General features: G+C 39.6%; 1 protein-coding gene across 2 annotated transcripts in view; it reads right to left on the bottom strand.

Moving 5' to 3' along the window:
• The window catches only part of cpeb2 (cytoplasmic polyadenylation element binding protein 2), a 128206-nt gene that overhangs the window by 53288 nt on the left and 58336 nt on the right, over positions 1–16582 (bottom strand). For both annotated transcript variants that reach the window (XM_072555938.1, XM_072555949.1), the window contains exon 4: positions 15930–15980. In XM_072555938.1, the coding sequence (XP_072412039.1) occupies positions 15930–15980 (51 nt within the window). The remainder of the gene's footprint in view (positions 1–15929; positions 15981–16582) is intronic.

Genomic DNA, 16582 nt, shown 5'->3' with positions numbered 1-16582 from the left:
AAGTTTGTCACAGTGGGAACGTTTATCAAGTGTATATTTTATACACTTAACTGCCCATATGTGGATGCTAGCATTGCCGTCAATTTCACGATTATAATGACAGCAATTACTGGGCTTCACCTTATTACAATTCTATCTTGGGTCTTACACATGTTGTAAATTAATATTTTAGTTTAACAATGACTTCATTCAACAAACATCTTAACAAAAGCAGGGATTGTGCTTCAAAGGGTTTATTAACTAGATTAAATGTGGGAGCATCCAAGGAATGAGAAATCTTTTATACAAGGTAGTTTCTCTTTCTAGTTTAAGTTGATCTATGCCAAAGCATGCGATCATTATAGGAGACCCATATGATTCTGTACTGGCCTAAATACTGTAAAGTCTGGAATTTCTTTATTTGCTTGTAACACAACCTATGCTGTATTAGGAATAGACAAATTATATGCAAAACAAACTGCATTTAGAAAAGATGATTGGAGATTTTTTTGGTTGATGGTGGGAGAAGAAAGAAGAGAACCAAGTCAGGTGCTTAATGCACACGAAAGTCAATCAGCATGTTTCAGCATATCCAAGCAAGTTTGAAAAAAAAATGTCAATTTGATTTTCTGCTTGCCCAAAGAATGCACATTTCTTCCAACGCAAATCATACTCCACTTAGCTAAATCCAGAGAACTTCCTACAGTCTGGTAACAAAGATTAATTTTTCTTTGTGCATTATTGACTAGATCGAATGGGACAATATCTTGCAAAGTTACTATAAACTGCAAGGAAAGAATCTTTGACCTCAAGTAGCTCCCACTACTTGAATTATGCTGGTTGGATAACCAACAATACCTTTAGCATTCATTAAGCATTGGTGCCTTTGACCTCCTTGGCTCTGCTGGTTATGGGACCTTGTAGTGCACTAATTGGCTGCCATGTTTTTTTTTACATAAAACAGCAATTAAATGTCTAAAGTATCATCTTGGCTACAAAGTGCGTAAAAATGCCCGAACATTATGAAAAGGTTTTCTTTAGATGCAGCATATTCTTTTGTTTCATTAAAGAGAAAAGTGACAAGAATTTTTCACAAAGCATATTAAACTTTGTGATGTGTTGGCATAGTTTTGTCACATCTACAAAAACAAGTGTGAATGTTTGGTTATTGCAGCACAATTTAATAGAAAGCATATTTTCTAGATCACAGTAGGAAAGTCCATTTAACACCTGATGTGAATTCACATCTTGTTCAAACTTGTAAAACAAAGAACTGGAGGCAAAAATAAATATTTTTCTTCCAGAGAAGCAACTTTTTCAAATCACCGAGTGCAATAGGGAAGTACCACTGCTAGATTATTACTGGAGTTCCAAACACAGCAGCTACTTTAGAATTCAACTAAGGAGCAGAAAGAAACAGTTTAGGAACTCTAGATTAAGTTAGGACTCACATTAAACAGCCATGGGATTGTTAAATAAATATTTTTATTTTTATTTCATATTTCTAGTATCTGCATGTATCTGCTCAAGTATTTATCCAACATCAAATATAAAAGGAGTTACCAAAACTGTTAGAGCCACGTAGATCACCATTTTATACGAATATTTAGGAAGGAAATTGCATCGATACAACACTTTTCACTTCACAAAGGAACAGGAGTCGGATTTCATCTTAAATCTAATCCACCATTCAATCAACTGCATTTTCCTGCCTTGGTTCCATAACTCTCAACAATCTTGTTAGTCTTTTTTTTAAAAAAAAAATCTTAAATTTTGACAAGTTCAGCATTCACAGATATGTAGAGAATGGTTTCCATTCTCTTCGTGCTTTTCCAACTTGCTTGCTATTCTTCATATATCAGGGAAAGGAAAAATTCTGCCCAAATGTCACTTTTTAACTGAAGATCCAGTTAACCAGACCCATTTTTTGCCAACAGCAGGGTTATGTTTCCATGGAACACTATTCAGTTGGACCATACCAAATCACCCTGTCCTACATGGAAAATTTTGAAAGAAAACACATTCGATCAGGTGTCTACATGTTCCCTGGACAGATGCACCACTGCCGTAACTTACAAATGAGAATGAGGATGCACCTTGAGTGCAAGGAAGAAAGATTCTCAAAGTTTGGGAGAAGATTTGTAGCTCGGGTGCTTGTTGTTGTGGTTCTGTTCGCCAAGCTGGGAATTTGTGTTGCACAAGTTTCGTCCCCTGTCTAGGTGACATCCTCAGTGCTTGGGAACCTCCTGTGAAGTGCTTCTGTGATGTTCCCTCTGGTATTTATAGTGATTTGTATCTGCCGCTTCCGGTTGTCAGTTCCAGCTGTCCGCTGCAGTGGCCGGTATATTGGGTCCAGGTTGACGCGCTTATTGATTGAATCTGTGGATGAGTGCCATGCCTCTAGGAATTCCCTGGCTGTTCTCTGTTTGGCTTGTCCTATAATAGTAGTGTTGTCCCAGACGAACTCATGTTGCTTGTCATCGGAGTGTGTGGCTACTAAGGATAGCTGGTCGTGTCGTTTCGTGGCTAGTTGGTGTTCATGGATGCGGATTGTTAGCGGTCTTCCTGTTTGTCCTACGTAGTGATTTGTGCAGTCCTTGCATGGGATTTTGTACACAATGTTGGTCTTGCTCATGCTGGGTATTGGGTCCTTTGTTCTGGTGAGTTGTTGTCTCAGAGTGGCTGTTGGTTTGTGTGCTGTTGAGTCCTAGTGGTCGCAGTAGTCTGGCTGTCAGTTCAGAAATGTTTTTGATGTATGGTAGTGTGGCTAGTCCTTTGGGTTGCAGCACGTCCTCATTCTGTTGTCTTTCCCTTAGGCATCTGTTGATGAAATCGTGCTGGTATCCGTTTTTGGCGAATACATTGTAGAGGTGTTCTTCTTCCTCTTTTTGCAGTTCTGGTGTACTGCAGTGTGTTGTGGCCCTTTTGAACAGTGTCTTGATGCAACTTCTTTTGTGTGTATTGGGGTGGTTGCTTTCGTAGTTCAGGACTTGGTCTGTGTGTGGCTTTCCTGTATACCTTTGTGGTGAATTCTCCATTCGGTGTTCATACCATCAATCTAGGAATGGGAGTTGGTTGTCCTTTTCCTCCTCTCTAGTGAATCAGATTCCTGAGAGTGTGGTGTTGATGATCCAGTGTGTCCCCTCTATTTCTGTGTTTTTAATGATTACAAAGGTGTCATCCACATATCTGACCCAGAGTTTGGGTTGAATTTGCGGTAAGACTGTTTGTTCTGACCTTTGCATTACCACTTCTGCTATGAGTCCAGAGATAGGTGAGCCCATGGGTGTGCCGTTGATTTGTTCATATATTTGGTTGTTGAATGTGAAGTGTGTTGTGAGGCACAGGTCGAGTAGTTTGAGTATGCAGTCTTTGTTGATAGGTTCCCTGTCTTGTTGTCTGTTCTGTATGTCCAGAAGTTTGGCTATTGTTTTTCTGGCTAGGGTTTTGTCGATAGAGGTGAACAGTGCCGTTACATTGAATGAGAAAGATTCTCCCTACTCACTCAAGTCTTATCGATTCCACACAATGCCCTTCTGGACCTGTGGTGGAAAAAAGACTGTTACCCAAACAGGTCTTTCCAAAATGGGTCTGGAAAGAAATGTAATGGTTTTTGTTAAGGTTCACCCTGATCAGTCCTGCAACACAGGATTCAGTGCTGTCTAGATTGTTTACAGGGGTGGACATTGGGAAAAATATTAAATGCTGCTGGAGAATTATCTACTCTTATGAAAAGATGTTTGATCTGACTAAAACCTGCAGGTCTTCCAATCCACAGAATCAAGAACAGCTGACTGACAACTGTTGCCAACAGACAAGCTTCAAGGTTGTGGACTAAGTGCCATGGCACTTGAGGAAACCAATGGCAAGGCTCAAATTGGGAAAGCCCACTGTCTACCCACTGCTAGAAATAATATAAAACCTCACAGATTATATGCCAGAGAGAATGTTTGACATGAAACTTAATGGATACTGTGAAAAAAATATGTAATACAAGTGTAGTGAGGCATCTTGGGTAAGGAATAGATCTGTACTACATTTTACAGAGTCAAATTTGACATTATGTAATGTACAATAATAAACTTTAAATTTGTACTTTGGTTCCATGTTTTTTTGGTTTGACGTCAGGTTAAAAGGAAATGAAATTTCTAAGACTTGCTTAAAATGACCAATTTACTACAGTCAGAAGCAGACATTTTAGAACAGAATATTGCAAACTATTCAACATAACTAGTGAATCCTCCCACTTCCTCCAGAGCAAAGGGGTAGCCATGGGCACCCGTATGGGCCCCAGCTATGCCTGTCTTTGTTGGCTACGTAGAACAGTCGATCTTCCGTAATTACACTGGCACCACTCCCCACCTCTTCCTCCGCTACATTGATGACTGCATTGGCACCACCTCATGCTCCCACGAGGAGGTTGAGCAATTCATCAACTTGACCAACACATTCCACCCTGACCTTAAATTTACCTGGACCATCTCTGACACCTCCCTCCCCTTCCTGGACCTCTCCATCTCCATTAATGACGACCGACTTGACACTGACATTTTTTTACAAACCCACAGACTCCCACAGCTACCTGGATTACACCTCTTCCCACTCTACCTCTTGCAAAAATGCCATCCCGTATTCCCAATTCCTCTGCCTCCGCTGTATCTGCTCCCAGGAGGACCAGTTCCACCACAGAACACCCCAGATGGCCTCCTTCTTTACAGACCGCAATTTCCCTTCCCACGTGGTTAAAGATGCCCTCCAATGCATCGCATCCACATCCTGCACTTCCGCCCTCAGACCCGACCCCTCCAATCATAAGGACAGAACGCCCCTGGTGCTCACCTTCCACCCCACCAACCTTCGCACAAACCAAATCATCCGCCATTTCATCACCTCCAAAAAGACCCCACCACCAGGGATAGATTTCCCTCCCACCCACCACCCCTTTCTTCACCAATCCAGCAGCTAAGAATGTGACCAATTTCCAGTATTTCCCCAATTCAGACTAGAAGAGACAAAGTAACTGTCAAACTTTATTTTTCCCCATTTTTCCGATTTATATTATTGCTGCGGCTTGATTTTCCCTGTTCAACAAGGCTGAAATGAGAAACTCAAACTATGATGATTCTTGGCCTATGATTATGATATCAACCACTGGACTCGCTTTCATCATACCACCAGTATATCACAACATATTCTTTGACAACCCATTTTTAAATAAATGGAGTCCATCACAGATTCAATATTCCAAATGCGTTATTCCAGTATAGTCAATTAAATTGTGCTACCTGTAGCTACCGGTCAAAGCTTTAAAGTTGATATTTTTCAGTTAATAACGACATTTCATTGGCAAAACAGTCTCAGTTTGAAAATCCTTATTTTCAATTAAAATGCTCATTATGTCACATCCATAAATTGTGATAACTGGTTTAAATCTTCAAAGTTTGAGAGAATATTTGTAGCTCGGGTGCTCGTTGTGGTTCTGCTCGCCAAGCTGGGAATGTGTTGCAGATGTTTCGTCCCCTGTCTAGGTGACATCCTGAGTGCTTGGGAGCCTCCTGTGAAGCACTTCTGTGATCTTTCCTCTGGCATTTGTAGTGGTTTGAATTTGCCGCTTCCGGTTGTCAGTTCCAGCTGTCCGTTGCAGTGGTCGGTATGTTGGGTCCAGGTCGATGTGCTTATTGATTGAATCTGTGGATGAATGCCATGCCTCTAGGAACTCCCTGGCTGTTCTGTTTGGCTTGTCCTATAATAGTAGTGTCGTCCCAGTCGAATTCATGTTGCTTGCCATCTGCGTGTATGGCTAAGGATAGCTGGTCGTGTTGTTTCGTGGCTAGTTGGTGTTCGCGGATGCAGATAGTTAGCTGTCTTCCTGTTTGTCCTATGTAGTGTTTTGTGCAGTCCTTGCATTCCTAGATGCGATGGTACAGAAAACATCGAACAGAGAATTCACCACAAAGGTATACAGGAAAGCCACACACACAGACCAAGTCCTAAACTACGAAAGCAACCACCCCAACACACACAAAAGAAGTTGCATCAAGACACTATTCAAAAGGGCCACAACACACTGCAGTACACCAGAACTGCAAAAAAGAGGAAGAAGAACACCTACACAATGCATTTGCCAAAAACAGATACCCACGCAATTTCATCAACAGATGCCTAAGGGAAAGGCAACGGAACAAGGACCACAACCCAAAAGGACTAGCCAGACTACCATACATCAAGAGCATTTCTGAACTGACAGCCAGACTACTGCGACCACCAGGACTCATAACAGCACACAAACCAACAGCCACTCTCAAACAACTCACCAGAACGAAGGACTCGATACCCAGCATGAGCAAAACCAATGTAGTGTACAAAATCTCATGCAAGGACTGCACAAAACACTACATAGGACAAACAGGAAGACAGTTAACAATCCGCATCCATGAACACCAACTAGCCACGAAACGACACGACCAGCTATCCTTAGTAGCCACACACGCAGATTACAAGCAACATGAATTTGACTGGGACAACACTACTATTATAGAACAAGCCAAACAGAGAACAGCCAGGGAATTCCTAGAGGCATGGCACTCATCCACAGATTCAATCAATAAGCACATTGACCTGGACCCAATATACCAGCCACTGCAACGGACAGCTGGAACTGACAACCGGAAGTGGCAGATTCAAACCACTACAAATGCCGGAGGAAAGATCACAGAAGCGCTTCACAGGAGGATCCTAAGCATTGAGGATTTCACCTAGACAGGGGACGAAGTATCTGTGACACAAATTCCCAGTTTGGTTTAAATCTCATGACCAGATGAACCCCTCTGTTAACTAAACCAAAATACCCAGAAAAGCTCACCTCACCCCATAATCTGATAAAATGAATGATAGAAAACTCAAATCCCACTATTCACTTTTTTAAAAAACTTTAAAAGTGAACACTAAAGAACAGTTCACAATTCTAAGCCTCCCTTTCCCTTATCTGCTTATTATCTGCCTCCAGCTAGAGAACAATATGCTGTTTCAATAAAACGCTTGTTAAAATTACATCAATTTAATTTCAAAATCACACAGCTGCTATTGCTTTACTTTTTTCTTCCAGTCAAGGATCTCCCTGGGTTATCATCTTTCTTCTTATTCTAACTATGTTTCATATGGAAAAGGTACCTTTGATAGAGTGTTTCCAAATTTCTTGGAGAGCAAGATGTCAGCTCTCCATGCATTTCTGCCTCAATGGCAGTTGCTCGCTGATCATTTTTCAAAATGCCCACATTTTATACCTCTTAACATCAAACGTCTCTTGGTTCAACATTGGCAAAACAAATTCAAATTTGATTGGGTTTTAGTTTCCTGGGGTATAATTTAAACTGATTTGGTTAAGGACAATTCAAATACGAAGATAGGTGGAGTTGTGGACAGTGAGGAGGGCTGTTGTCGGATGCAGAGGGACTTAGATATGATGCAGAGCTGGGCTGAGGAGTGGCAGATGGAGTTCAACCCTGCCAAGTGTGAGGTTGTCCATTTCGGAAGAACAAATAGGAATGCGGAATACAGGGTTAATGGTAGGGTTCTTAGTCAGGTGGAGGAACAGAGGGATCTTGGGGTCTATGTACATAGATCTTTGAAGGTTGCCACTCAGGTGGATAGAGTTTGTAAGAAGGCCTATGGAGTATTATCGTTCATTAGCAGAGGGATTGAATTCAAGAGTCGTGAAGTGATGTTGCAGCTGTACAGGACTTTGGTTAGGCCACAGTTGGAGTATTGTGTGCAGTTCTGGTCGGCTCACTTTAGGAAAGATGTGGAAGCTTTGGAGAGGGTGCAGAGAAGATTTACCAGGATGTTGCCTGGAATGGAGAGTAGGTCGTACGAGGATAGGTTGAGTGTTCTCGGCCTTTTCTCGTTGGAACGGCGAAGGATGAGGGGTGACTTGATAGAGGTTTATAAGATGATTAGGGGAATAGATAGAGTAGACAGTCAGAAACTTTTTCCCCGGGTACAACAGAGTGTTACAAGGGGACATAAATTTAAGGTGAAGGGTGGAAGGTATAGGGGAGATGTCAGAGGTGGGTTCTTTACCCAGAGAGAGTGGTGGGGGCATGGAATGCGCTGCCCCTGGGAGTGGTAGAGTCAGAATCATTGGCGACCTTTAACCGGCATTTGGATAGGTACATGGATGGGTGCTTAATCTAGGTTAGAAGTTCGGCACAACATCGTGGGCCGAAGGGCCTGTTCTGTGCTGTATTGTTCTATGTTCTATGTTCTAAATTTAACCAAACTCAAGTATCCATTTCACAGCCAAATGTTACATATTTTCAATTTTCCAGTACGTTCTGGGACTGCCATCTAGTCATATACACAGGTGCTTGTAAACTTAGTTCAGAACAGCTTTCACTCTCTCAGAAGGTACAGTAATGCCTTCAACTTCATAACACCTGCCTCTTGCTCATCTTTTCCTAAAATATGTTTCAGCATAATATTTGAAAATATCACATGCCATCCTTCCAATTTACTTAATAACAGTTATACTTATTAGAATGGCAGGGCTGCCAATACAACAGAGATAACAAAATAGAACTTGAGAACTCAGTTGTACTTATGAGGATAAGCACCAGGGTGTCTCATTTACAAGTAGTCCTGAAACCATATTATTTAGGAGAATGAGTAGGCCGTTTGGCCAATAAGTCTACTTCACCATTCAATGAGATCATGGCTGAACTGATAACCCTCAACTCCACTTCCCTGCCTTCTCCCCCCATAAATTTATGTCCTAACTGAATAAATCTGTCTCAGCCTTGAATATACATAATGACCCAACCTCTATGCTGTCTGTGGTAAAGAATTTCTAAATTCACAAGCTGGAGAGAATTTTCACTAGAAAATTGCACCTGCCTTCAATGGGCAACCCCTTACTCTGAGATTATGTCCTCTGGTTCTACATTGTCCCATAAAGGGGAAACAATTTCTCCATCTACCTCAAACATCTACCATGCCAAGACCCCCAGGAATCTTATATTTTCAATAAAGTCTCCTCTCCTCCTTCTAAACTCCAACCTATTCAATCTCTTCTCATAAGAAATTCCATCCATAACTGGGATTAAGTTAGTGAACCTTCTCTGGACTACCTCAAATACCAGTGTCTTTCCTTAGATAATGGGACCAAAACTGTTCACAGTATTCTAGGTATGATCTGACAGGTATCTTGTAGAGTTTTAGTGAAGTTTGCCTATTCCTATAAACCATTCCTTTTGAAATTAAATCCAATATCTACTTGTGCTCCCTACGATCTACTGAACTTGGATGCTGCCTTTTTGAGAATCATGCTCAAGGACCCCTATGCACTGCAGCTACAACTTTCTGCAGTCTTTTTCCTTTTAAACAATATTTTGTTTGGTAGGAAGAAAAGAACTTTCAAAGTGTACAACCTTAAATTTCCCAAAATATTTTTCATCTGGCCACTTTTTTCCTTCTACATATACATCAATATATTAATATAACATCCTACACAGAAAATCAGAACAATACAACCGCATTCATATCTTCAATTGGGACAGGGTGCACAGGACAGAGGACATTCACTTCAACAAATTGATTTAATGAATCACAGAGAAAGAAGTTTCGAAACAGTGAACAATCAGATTAAAAATAGAATACTCCCAGATGCGTGAAGTAAACTCCGTGTGAAATTTTGATGTGAGTTTTTCTTCCTTGTGTGGCACATTCTTTTAACATCTATATGACTGACCTTTCTTGGGAATGATATGATGCAGTGAGTCATAGTTTCTGCAGCACATTATACAGGAATTTTGAGAATCAGCCAGTTGCTTGCTTCAGCAAACTGTCATACTCTAGAATTACCTACCACATTAAATAGATGTCCAGATGAAACCCTCAATAATATTTGGTCATATGTATATTTACAATATTTTCTCATTAAAGTGTCACCTCACTGCTTGTCAATGCACATATATGTATCAAATATTATCAAAACCTTGAGATATGCTTATTGCAGTGAAATAAGATCAACCACCTATATTTTTAAAAAGTTAATATGCGACTAAGTGCCTTCACATTTATTAATGCCAACAAATTTAAAAGTCTGTATTAGATTACACTCCTCTGCTGTGTTTTTGCCCCTTCAACACAACTGCAAACTCGTTCATGGAATCTAACACTTTCCTTGCTTCACATTTGCTTTCTATAATAAATGGTAAACATGGGTTAAAAAGATTTAATTTTCATGATTTTTCATCCTCAAGGTCTCCACAAATAAATTCTAAAGCAATTTTTATAAAGAACAAATATTGACCTAAAATGGCTGTCATGATGACCTGATCAAAATTTAGGCAAGTCAAAGAAATACATAGAGAATACTTTACACTGAAATGATCATTTCATCCACGGAAAGTAAAACCAGGCATCCCATTTGACTGATACTTGCACAAATTCTCATATTTGGAGACAAAAGACTATCTGCAGAGTCTTCAACTGACAAGGACAATGAAGCAGGCTGAAATATACAAAACGGATCTATATTAACAGCTAAGTTGAACAAAGAAATATAAACTAACAGCAAGAATACTGCAAGCCTTATCTGTCCAGGTCTCGCTCAAACTTAGTCAGTGCCCAGTGAAAAAGCAACTTGCACAACAACCAGTCATCAAAAACTCAAGATCAACAACTTCACTGCTCCAGAATGGGAGTTAACACTGAAATAACTAGCCTTGGTTTTAAAGCTTACAGCTCAAAAGATTTATGATTAAATTCCTTACAGTGTGGAAACAGGCCCTTCAGCCAAATAAGTCTACACAGACCCTCTAAACAGTAACCCACCCAGACCCATTTCTCTCTGGCTAATGCACCTAGCACTATGGGCAATTTAACATGGCCAATTCACCTGACCTGCACATCTTTGGACTGTGGGAGGAAACCTGAGCACCCAGAGGAAACCCACCCAGACAGGAAGAATGTGCAAACTCCACACAGACTGTCTCCCAAGGCTGGAATCGAACCTGGGTCCCTGGCATGGTGAGGCAACAGTGCTAACCGCCGAGCCACTATGCCACCCACAACCTCTAAAATAAAATGTTAGCCCATGCTTCCTGTCTGTACCAGTGTGTGCTTGATATAGTCTCCCCCCAACATTGAGGGCATAGGTCTGGAACTCACTGCACAAGGAAGATGGTGGAGCAAGATAGCCTCACTGCATTTCAAAAATACTTCAATGCTTGTTATAGTGCTACAAAGAGCTGACAAATCTGAGGCTAAACAATACATGCAGAGATAGGACCAGAGCTAATGTCCTGATGGCAGATCACAGAACTGTTAACTCAGCTCCTCAGCATTTAGTTTTATTGATAATACATAGTTATTTGGCACGTGATCTCAATACTTTTCACACCACAAATTCATGCAAGTTCCCATCTGATGTTACCATTGGTCAAGTCATATCCCAGTTAGAAATCTGGTTTGAATGTGTTTTGGATAATTTAATAAGTTGATTTTTCACTGAAATACAAGCGCACAGTGCTGCCATTTTGACTTTAACAATAAAACAGAAGTTAATTTTCATATCTCTGATAATAAAATGAAAGAAAAAACTACTTGCATATAATGCAATTTGAAAGATTTCAAAACAACCCCACTTTCTTAACACTACTCAAACATCAGAGTGAATTCCCATCACCACTTCCATTGGTTTGACTTGCCAGTTTTTCAATTGCCAATCTTCAGCGTTCGATTGCTTCTTTCTTCGGTAATCACATATGAGCCTAGACTTTCTCACTTTCCAATAACCTCTTCAATGTTCTAACCAAAAGTTTATGGGCTTGAAATTTCTAAAGTAAAATCTTATTGTGAGGTAACCTATTCCCTAACTTTTTTTGAGTTATTTCCTTCACTCTTCCCACTGGCCCCCCCCCCCGCCCCTTCCACACCCAAGAGGAACTTATGTTCCATCTAACTTCACCAGGAATGAAGGGCTTTTGCCTGAAATGTCAACTCTCCTGCTCCTTGGATGCAGTCAGACCTGCTATCCTTTTCCAGCACCACACACCCAGCATCTGCAGTCCTCACTTTCGGCTAAAAGAAATTCCTGATTTCACCTATTTCACCCAAAAGCAAGTGATCTTTGACATTACAAGCGGACAGAATCAAAGCCCTCCTAATGCAACTAAATTTCCATCACCTCAGGACCTCTCTCACATATTGGTTTAAAAGGAAATTGTGTCTCTGGAAATACTGACAAGTTAATCATTAAGCATCCTCATATACAGACCAAACCCACATGCTAGGAGTTCAAAACACAAACTTTAAATTAACAATCACATACCTTCCATCTCAATAATATTGTTGCACTTCTGCTTTTAAAATAGCAATATGGCAAACAGAGCAAGTAAATGTTTTTGATCATTGTGTTCACTTAATGGAAGTCCATCAAAATAGTGCGGAATACCACCCGACTTCAAGAACATGAAACTAGTAGCAACTTTGGCCAGAAAGAGGTGTGTCACAATGTTTAGCTCAACAAACCATAACCATTTTCAGCTGGCAGAGAGCAAGCTAACAACTAATAAGCATGACCAACCAACATTGCAAAGAACCATTTCCTGAATGGACAGCAGGAAGAGATCTAGTGTTGCTCAGTCCGAATCAATATCTTTAACTTCACTAGGGAATTTTAAAGTACCAGTCATAACTGCTGGTCAAAAATGCACAAGTGCAATTTCAAATGTTTATGGAAGACAAAGGCAATAAACTGTCACAGTGAATGGCAGTAAATGTTAGTTAATTAAACATAGACAAATATCTGTATTTGTGGAAAGTATTTTCAGCCTAAATCAGTGCATGTGCCTAAAATGATAACATTGTAGCCATGTCCGTGACTAGTCAGTGATTTCACTGAACTAAAATACAAATGTTAGGGAAAATGGTAGATGCTATTGTTAAAAGCATTTTAACAGGTTACTTGGATAAGTTCTAGATAATCAGGCAGAGTCAACTTTGTTTTGTCAAAAGGGAAATCATGTTTAAAAATTTATTGGAATAGTTACTTGTGCTACAGATAAAGGGGAACAAATGGATGTATTGTACTTAGATTTCCAGGAGGCATTTGATAAGGTGCAACACCAAAGATTATTGCAAAAAATAAAAAGTTCATGGCATCAGGGGTAACAAGCAGCAAAGGAATAAATGGATCTTTTTCAAACTGGCAGGATATCACAAATAGTGTGGCATACAGGTCGGTGCTGGGGCCTCAACTTCCAACAATTTATAATAAGTGATTTGGCTGGAGACCCCAAAGGTACAGTCGTTAAATTTGCACATGACACAAGGCAGGTAGGAAAAAGTGTAAGAAGAGCACATAAGGAGTCTACAAAGGGATATAGGTAAACTGTGTGCAGAACAATTTGGCAAATGGAGTACAGCGTTGAAAATGTGCAATTGCCCACTTTGACAAAAATTTTAAGAGGCATGTTATTTAAATGGCTTACCATTTAGATTGCAAAGGTTGGAGATGCAGAGAAATTGGGCAGTCCTATTACATTAATTGTAGGAGATGTGTGTGTAGGTACAGCAAACGAGTAAAGCCTAACAGAATGTTCTGTTTTATTGCAAGTGAAATTGAATGCATACGTAGGGAGGTTATGCATCAATTATACAAGTCAGTGAGACCACATCTTTAGTACTGTGTACAGTATTGATTACTGTGCTCATGAAAGGATGTTAATTTATTAAAAGCACTTCAGAGGTTTACTCTACTAATACCTGGAATGGGCCGGCTGCTTATGAGGAAAGTCTAGACAAGCTAAGGCTGCCTCCTGTGGAGTTTTGGAGAGTCAGAGGTGATTTATTTGAAACATACAAGATCCTGAGGAGACTTGAGGTAGGTGTTGAAAGGATGATTCCTCGAGAGAAATCTAGAGCCAGGGGTCAGACTTGAAAAATAAGGAGGTTATCCATTTAAGACAAAAATGAGGAAGCATTTTCTTTCAAAGAGCTGAGTGTCTTTGGAAGTCCCTTCTTCAAAAAGCAGAAGATGCAGAATTTTTAAATATTTTTAATGCAGATGCAGATTTTTGATTACCAGGGGGTGAAAGACGATTAGTGGTAGTCAGGGATGTCAAATGAGCCATGATCAGCCATTTTATCAAATGGCAGAGGCGGCTTGAAGGGCTGAGTGGTCCTTCCTTTGCTATATACATAAAGATCTCCTGTGATGTTTCCAATATGATGCTGTATGCCCTGGTATGAAGTGACGCTTTAGGTTAACAGTCATATCATTTATAAAACTTAAAATTCTTACAGCATGTGGCCGTGCAGATGTGGATAAGATGCTTCCCCTGGTTGAGGAGATTGAACCAGGTGATACAGTACCAGAATAAGAGTAGCTGGTTCTGCTAGAACACTGGTGCGTTTCTTGTATTTGAATTGGCTTTAACACGATTCAAGAATTTAAAAGATTAGTATTTGTAGAATGCAAGCTTTCCTTGGCTAAACGGGATTCTGGTCTCATTAGTTTAAATGGTGCGGTTATTGTGCAATTTTCTTATAATGAGACACCTTACGAGAACAGGACAATCTTGTTACACCAGAACTGACTGTAGGCCATTTAAAACCGAAACAAGCAGGAATTTCTTGATTTGAATCTTTGGAATTTTCAACCTCAGTGGCCTGTAGAAGTTCAATCGCTGAACATACTCAAGACAAAAAAAACAAATTGCTGGATAGTGATGAATAATGGTATAGAGATGGACAATCGACGATCTGCAATAATGCTTTTTGCAGGATGGACCAGACTTGACAGGCTGAATGGCCTAATCCTGCTCAGGAATGGAGATACATGTTCAGGGGCAGGGGAAGTGGATAATACCCAGACAGCAAACATTTTGTAATTTCAAAACTACAAATGCAAAAACATTTGAACGTGGATAATCAAACTATTAAAAATTTTCAGATACAGCCCAACACTTTAGGCTGGGTTTTCATATTGAACAACTGTAATAACAATGCCAAATACCTTTTATATTAAACATTAATGGCACGGGCTTATCTGATAATATGACAGTCATTACTTTTTGAAGCATAATGCACATTTCAAGGTTTTAGATCAAAGACATTAAAGAATTTCAAAGATTTGAAAAAATTATTCCACAGTAAAAGGGTTTTGTTCTGACGTAGCTACATAAAGCAAAAAATAAATATGTGTCGACGTGTACTGCAATGTTAAGGGGATATACTTCCCAACTTGAGTTTATTGCTGATTTACAAAATGGACATCATGGTTTATTTCTATTTTCTCAAAATATATTAAAATAAATCATATTCTGTGCACTAACTTGCAAAATGAGCAAGAACAAATTAAACAAATAAGCTTAAAATTGCATCTAGACAAGATCACATTTTAATTTATCCTTAGACCACTGGCAAAAACAATGGAAGGCATGTTCCAAAATGCATCAGAGTATAACATGGCTACAATAGGCAAAGTCATAAATTGCTGTACTGATTGGGTTTGTGCACAAACCCAACTAAAATGCAAGCAGGATTAAAATTACTTCTAGGATTACATGAAATGAAAGAATGCAATTGTATCCACATAAGACGATTGCAATCATAATCTGACCTCAAAAGCTCAACAATGGCTAAGCTGGTCAGTAATGCAATATCAAACACAGCTTACTGTATTCAATACTTCTCACACTACTTGGTATTATTATTACCGCACATGCTACTAAATGAAGATGAAATCAGATGTAAAAGGGATATATGATAATGAATAACAAAATTCAACCAGTTGTCAGTTTGATATTAAAATTAGGCCATTGTTTTATACAATACTTACTAACTGTAAATTCCATCTCAAGTCTGACATTCTACTGATTGATGCAACTCAAATGAAATATTTTGATAATAGCAGTGGTAGTAGTATTACTCATTTAAAAACTTACCATTAATCATTAGAAAATTGTCAGTTCCTGGATGTGGATATCCTAGACGACCTGAAACGATAGGATGAAAAAAAAATTTAGATTTTGGAACGAAAGACCATGGCTAAAATTGTAAACGAATGCCAGCATTGAAACATTAACTTTTAAAGAAAGCCAAGAAAAATTCTTCTTTTATGAAGCCCCTTTCATAACCTCAGTCACCCAAAGTGATTCCCAGTACATTATGCCTTCAGAACTCTAATAAAACTAAGCTATCACACGCACTGTTGTCACCCAGCTGAGTGGCTCTGAACTTGACTGTTTCATTGTTTTTCAAATATTAGCAACAAAATCTCATTCAATGGCTTCTGTTCTTTTCATTCATTCATGGGATATAGGTGCTGCTGATTGGAATGTAAATGCAGGCTCTTCCCTAATTTATCGCTGGTGAACTGCGTTCTTGAACCACTGATGTCCATATTTTACAGGTAGACCCCACAGACTCATTAGGGAGGGATTCCAGGATTTTAGCCGAGACAGTAGTTGACTAGTGCCCTTGAGGGAAGGAAGTCTGTTAACCTTACTTGATCTGGCCTACATATATGTCTTTAAACCCACAGTAAAGTGGCTAATTCTTACCTACTTCTGAAATGATTGCCAGTTGGTGCAAGGGC

The sequence above is a fragment of the Chiloscyllium punctatum genome, chromosome 1, assembly GCF_047496795.1.
Source record: "Chiloscyllium punctatum isolate Juve2018m chromosome 1, sChiPun1.3, whole genome shotgun sequence".
Lineage (NCBI taxonomy): Eukaryota > Metazoa > Chordata > Chondrichthyes > Orectolobiformes > Hemiscylliidae > Chiloscyllium > Chiloscyllium punctatum.
Note: the sequence above shows the minus strand (reverse complement) of the source record. Positions and strands in the feature narration are given on the sequence as shown.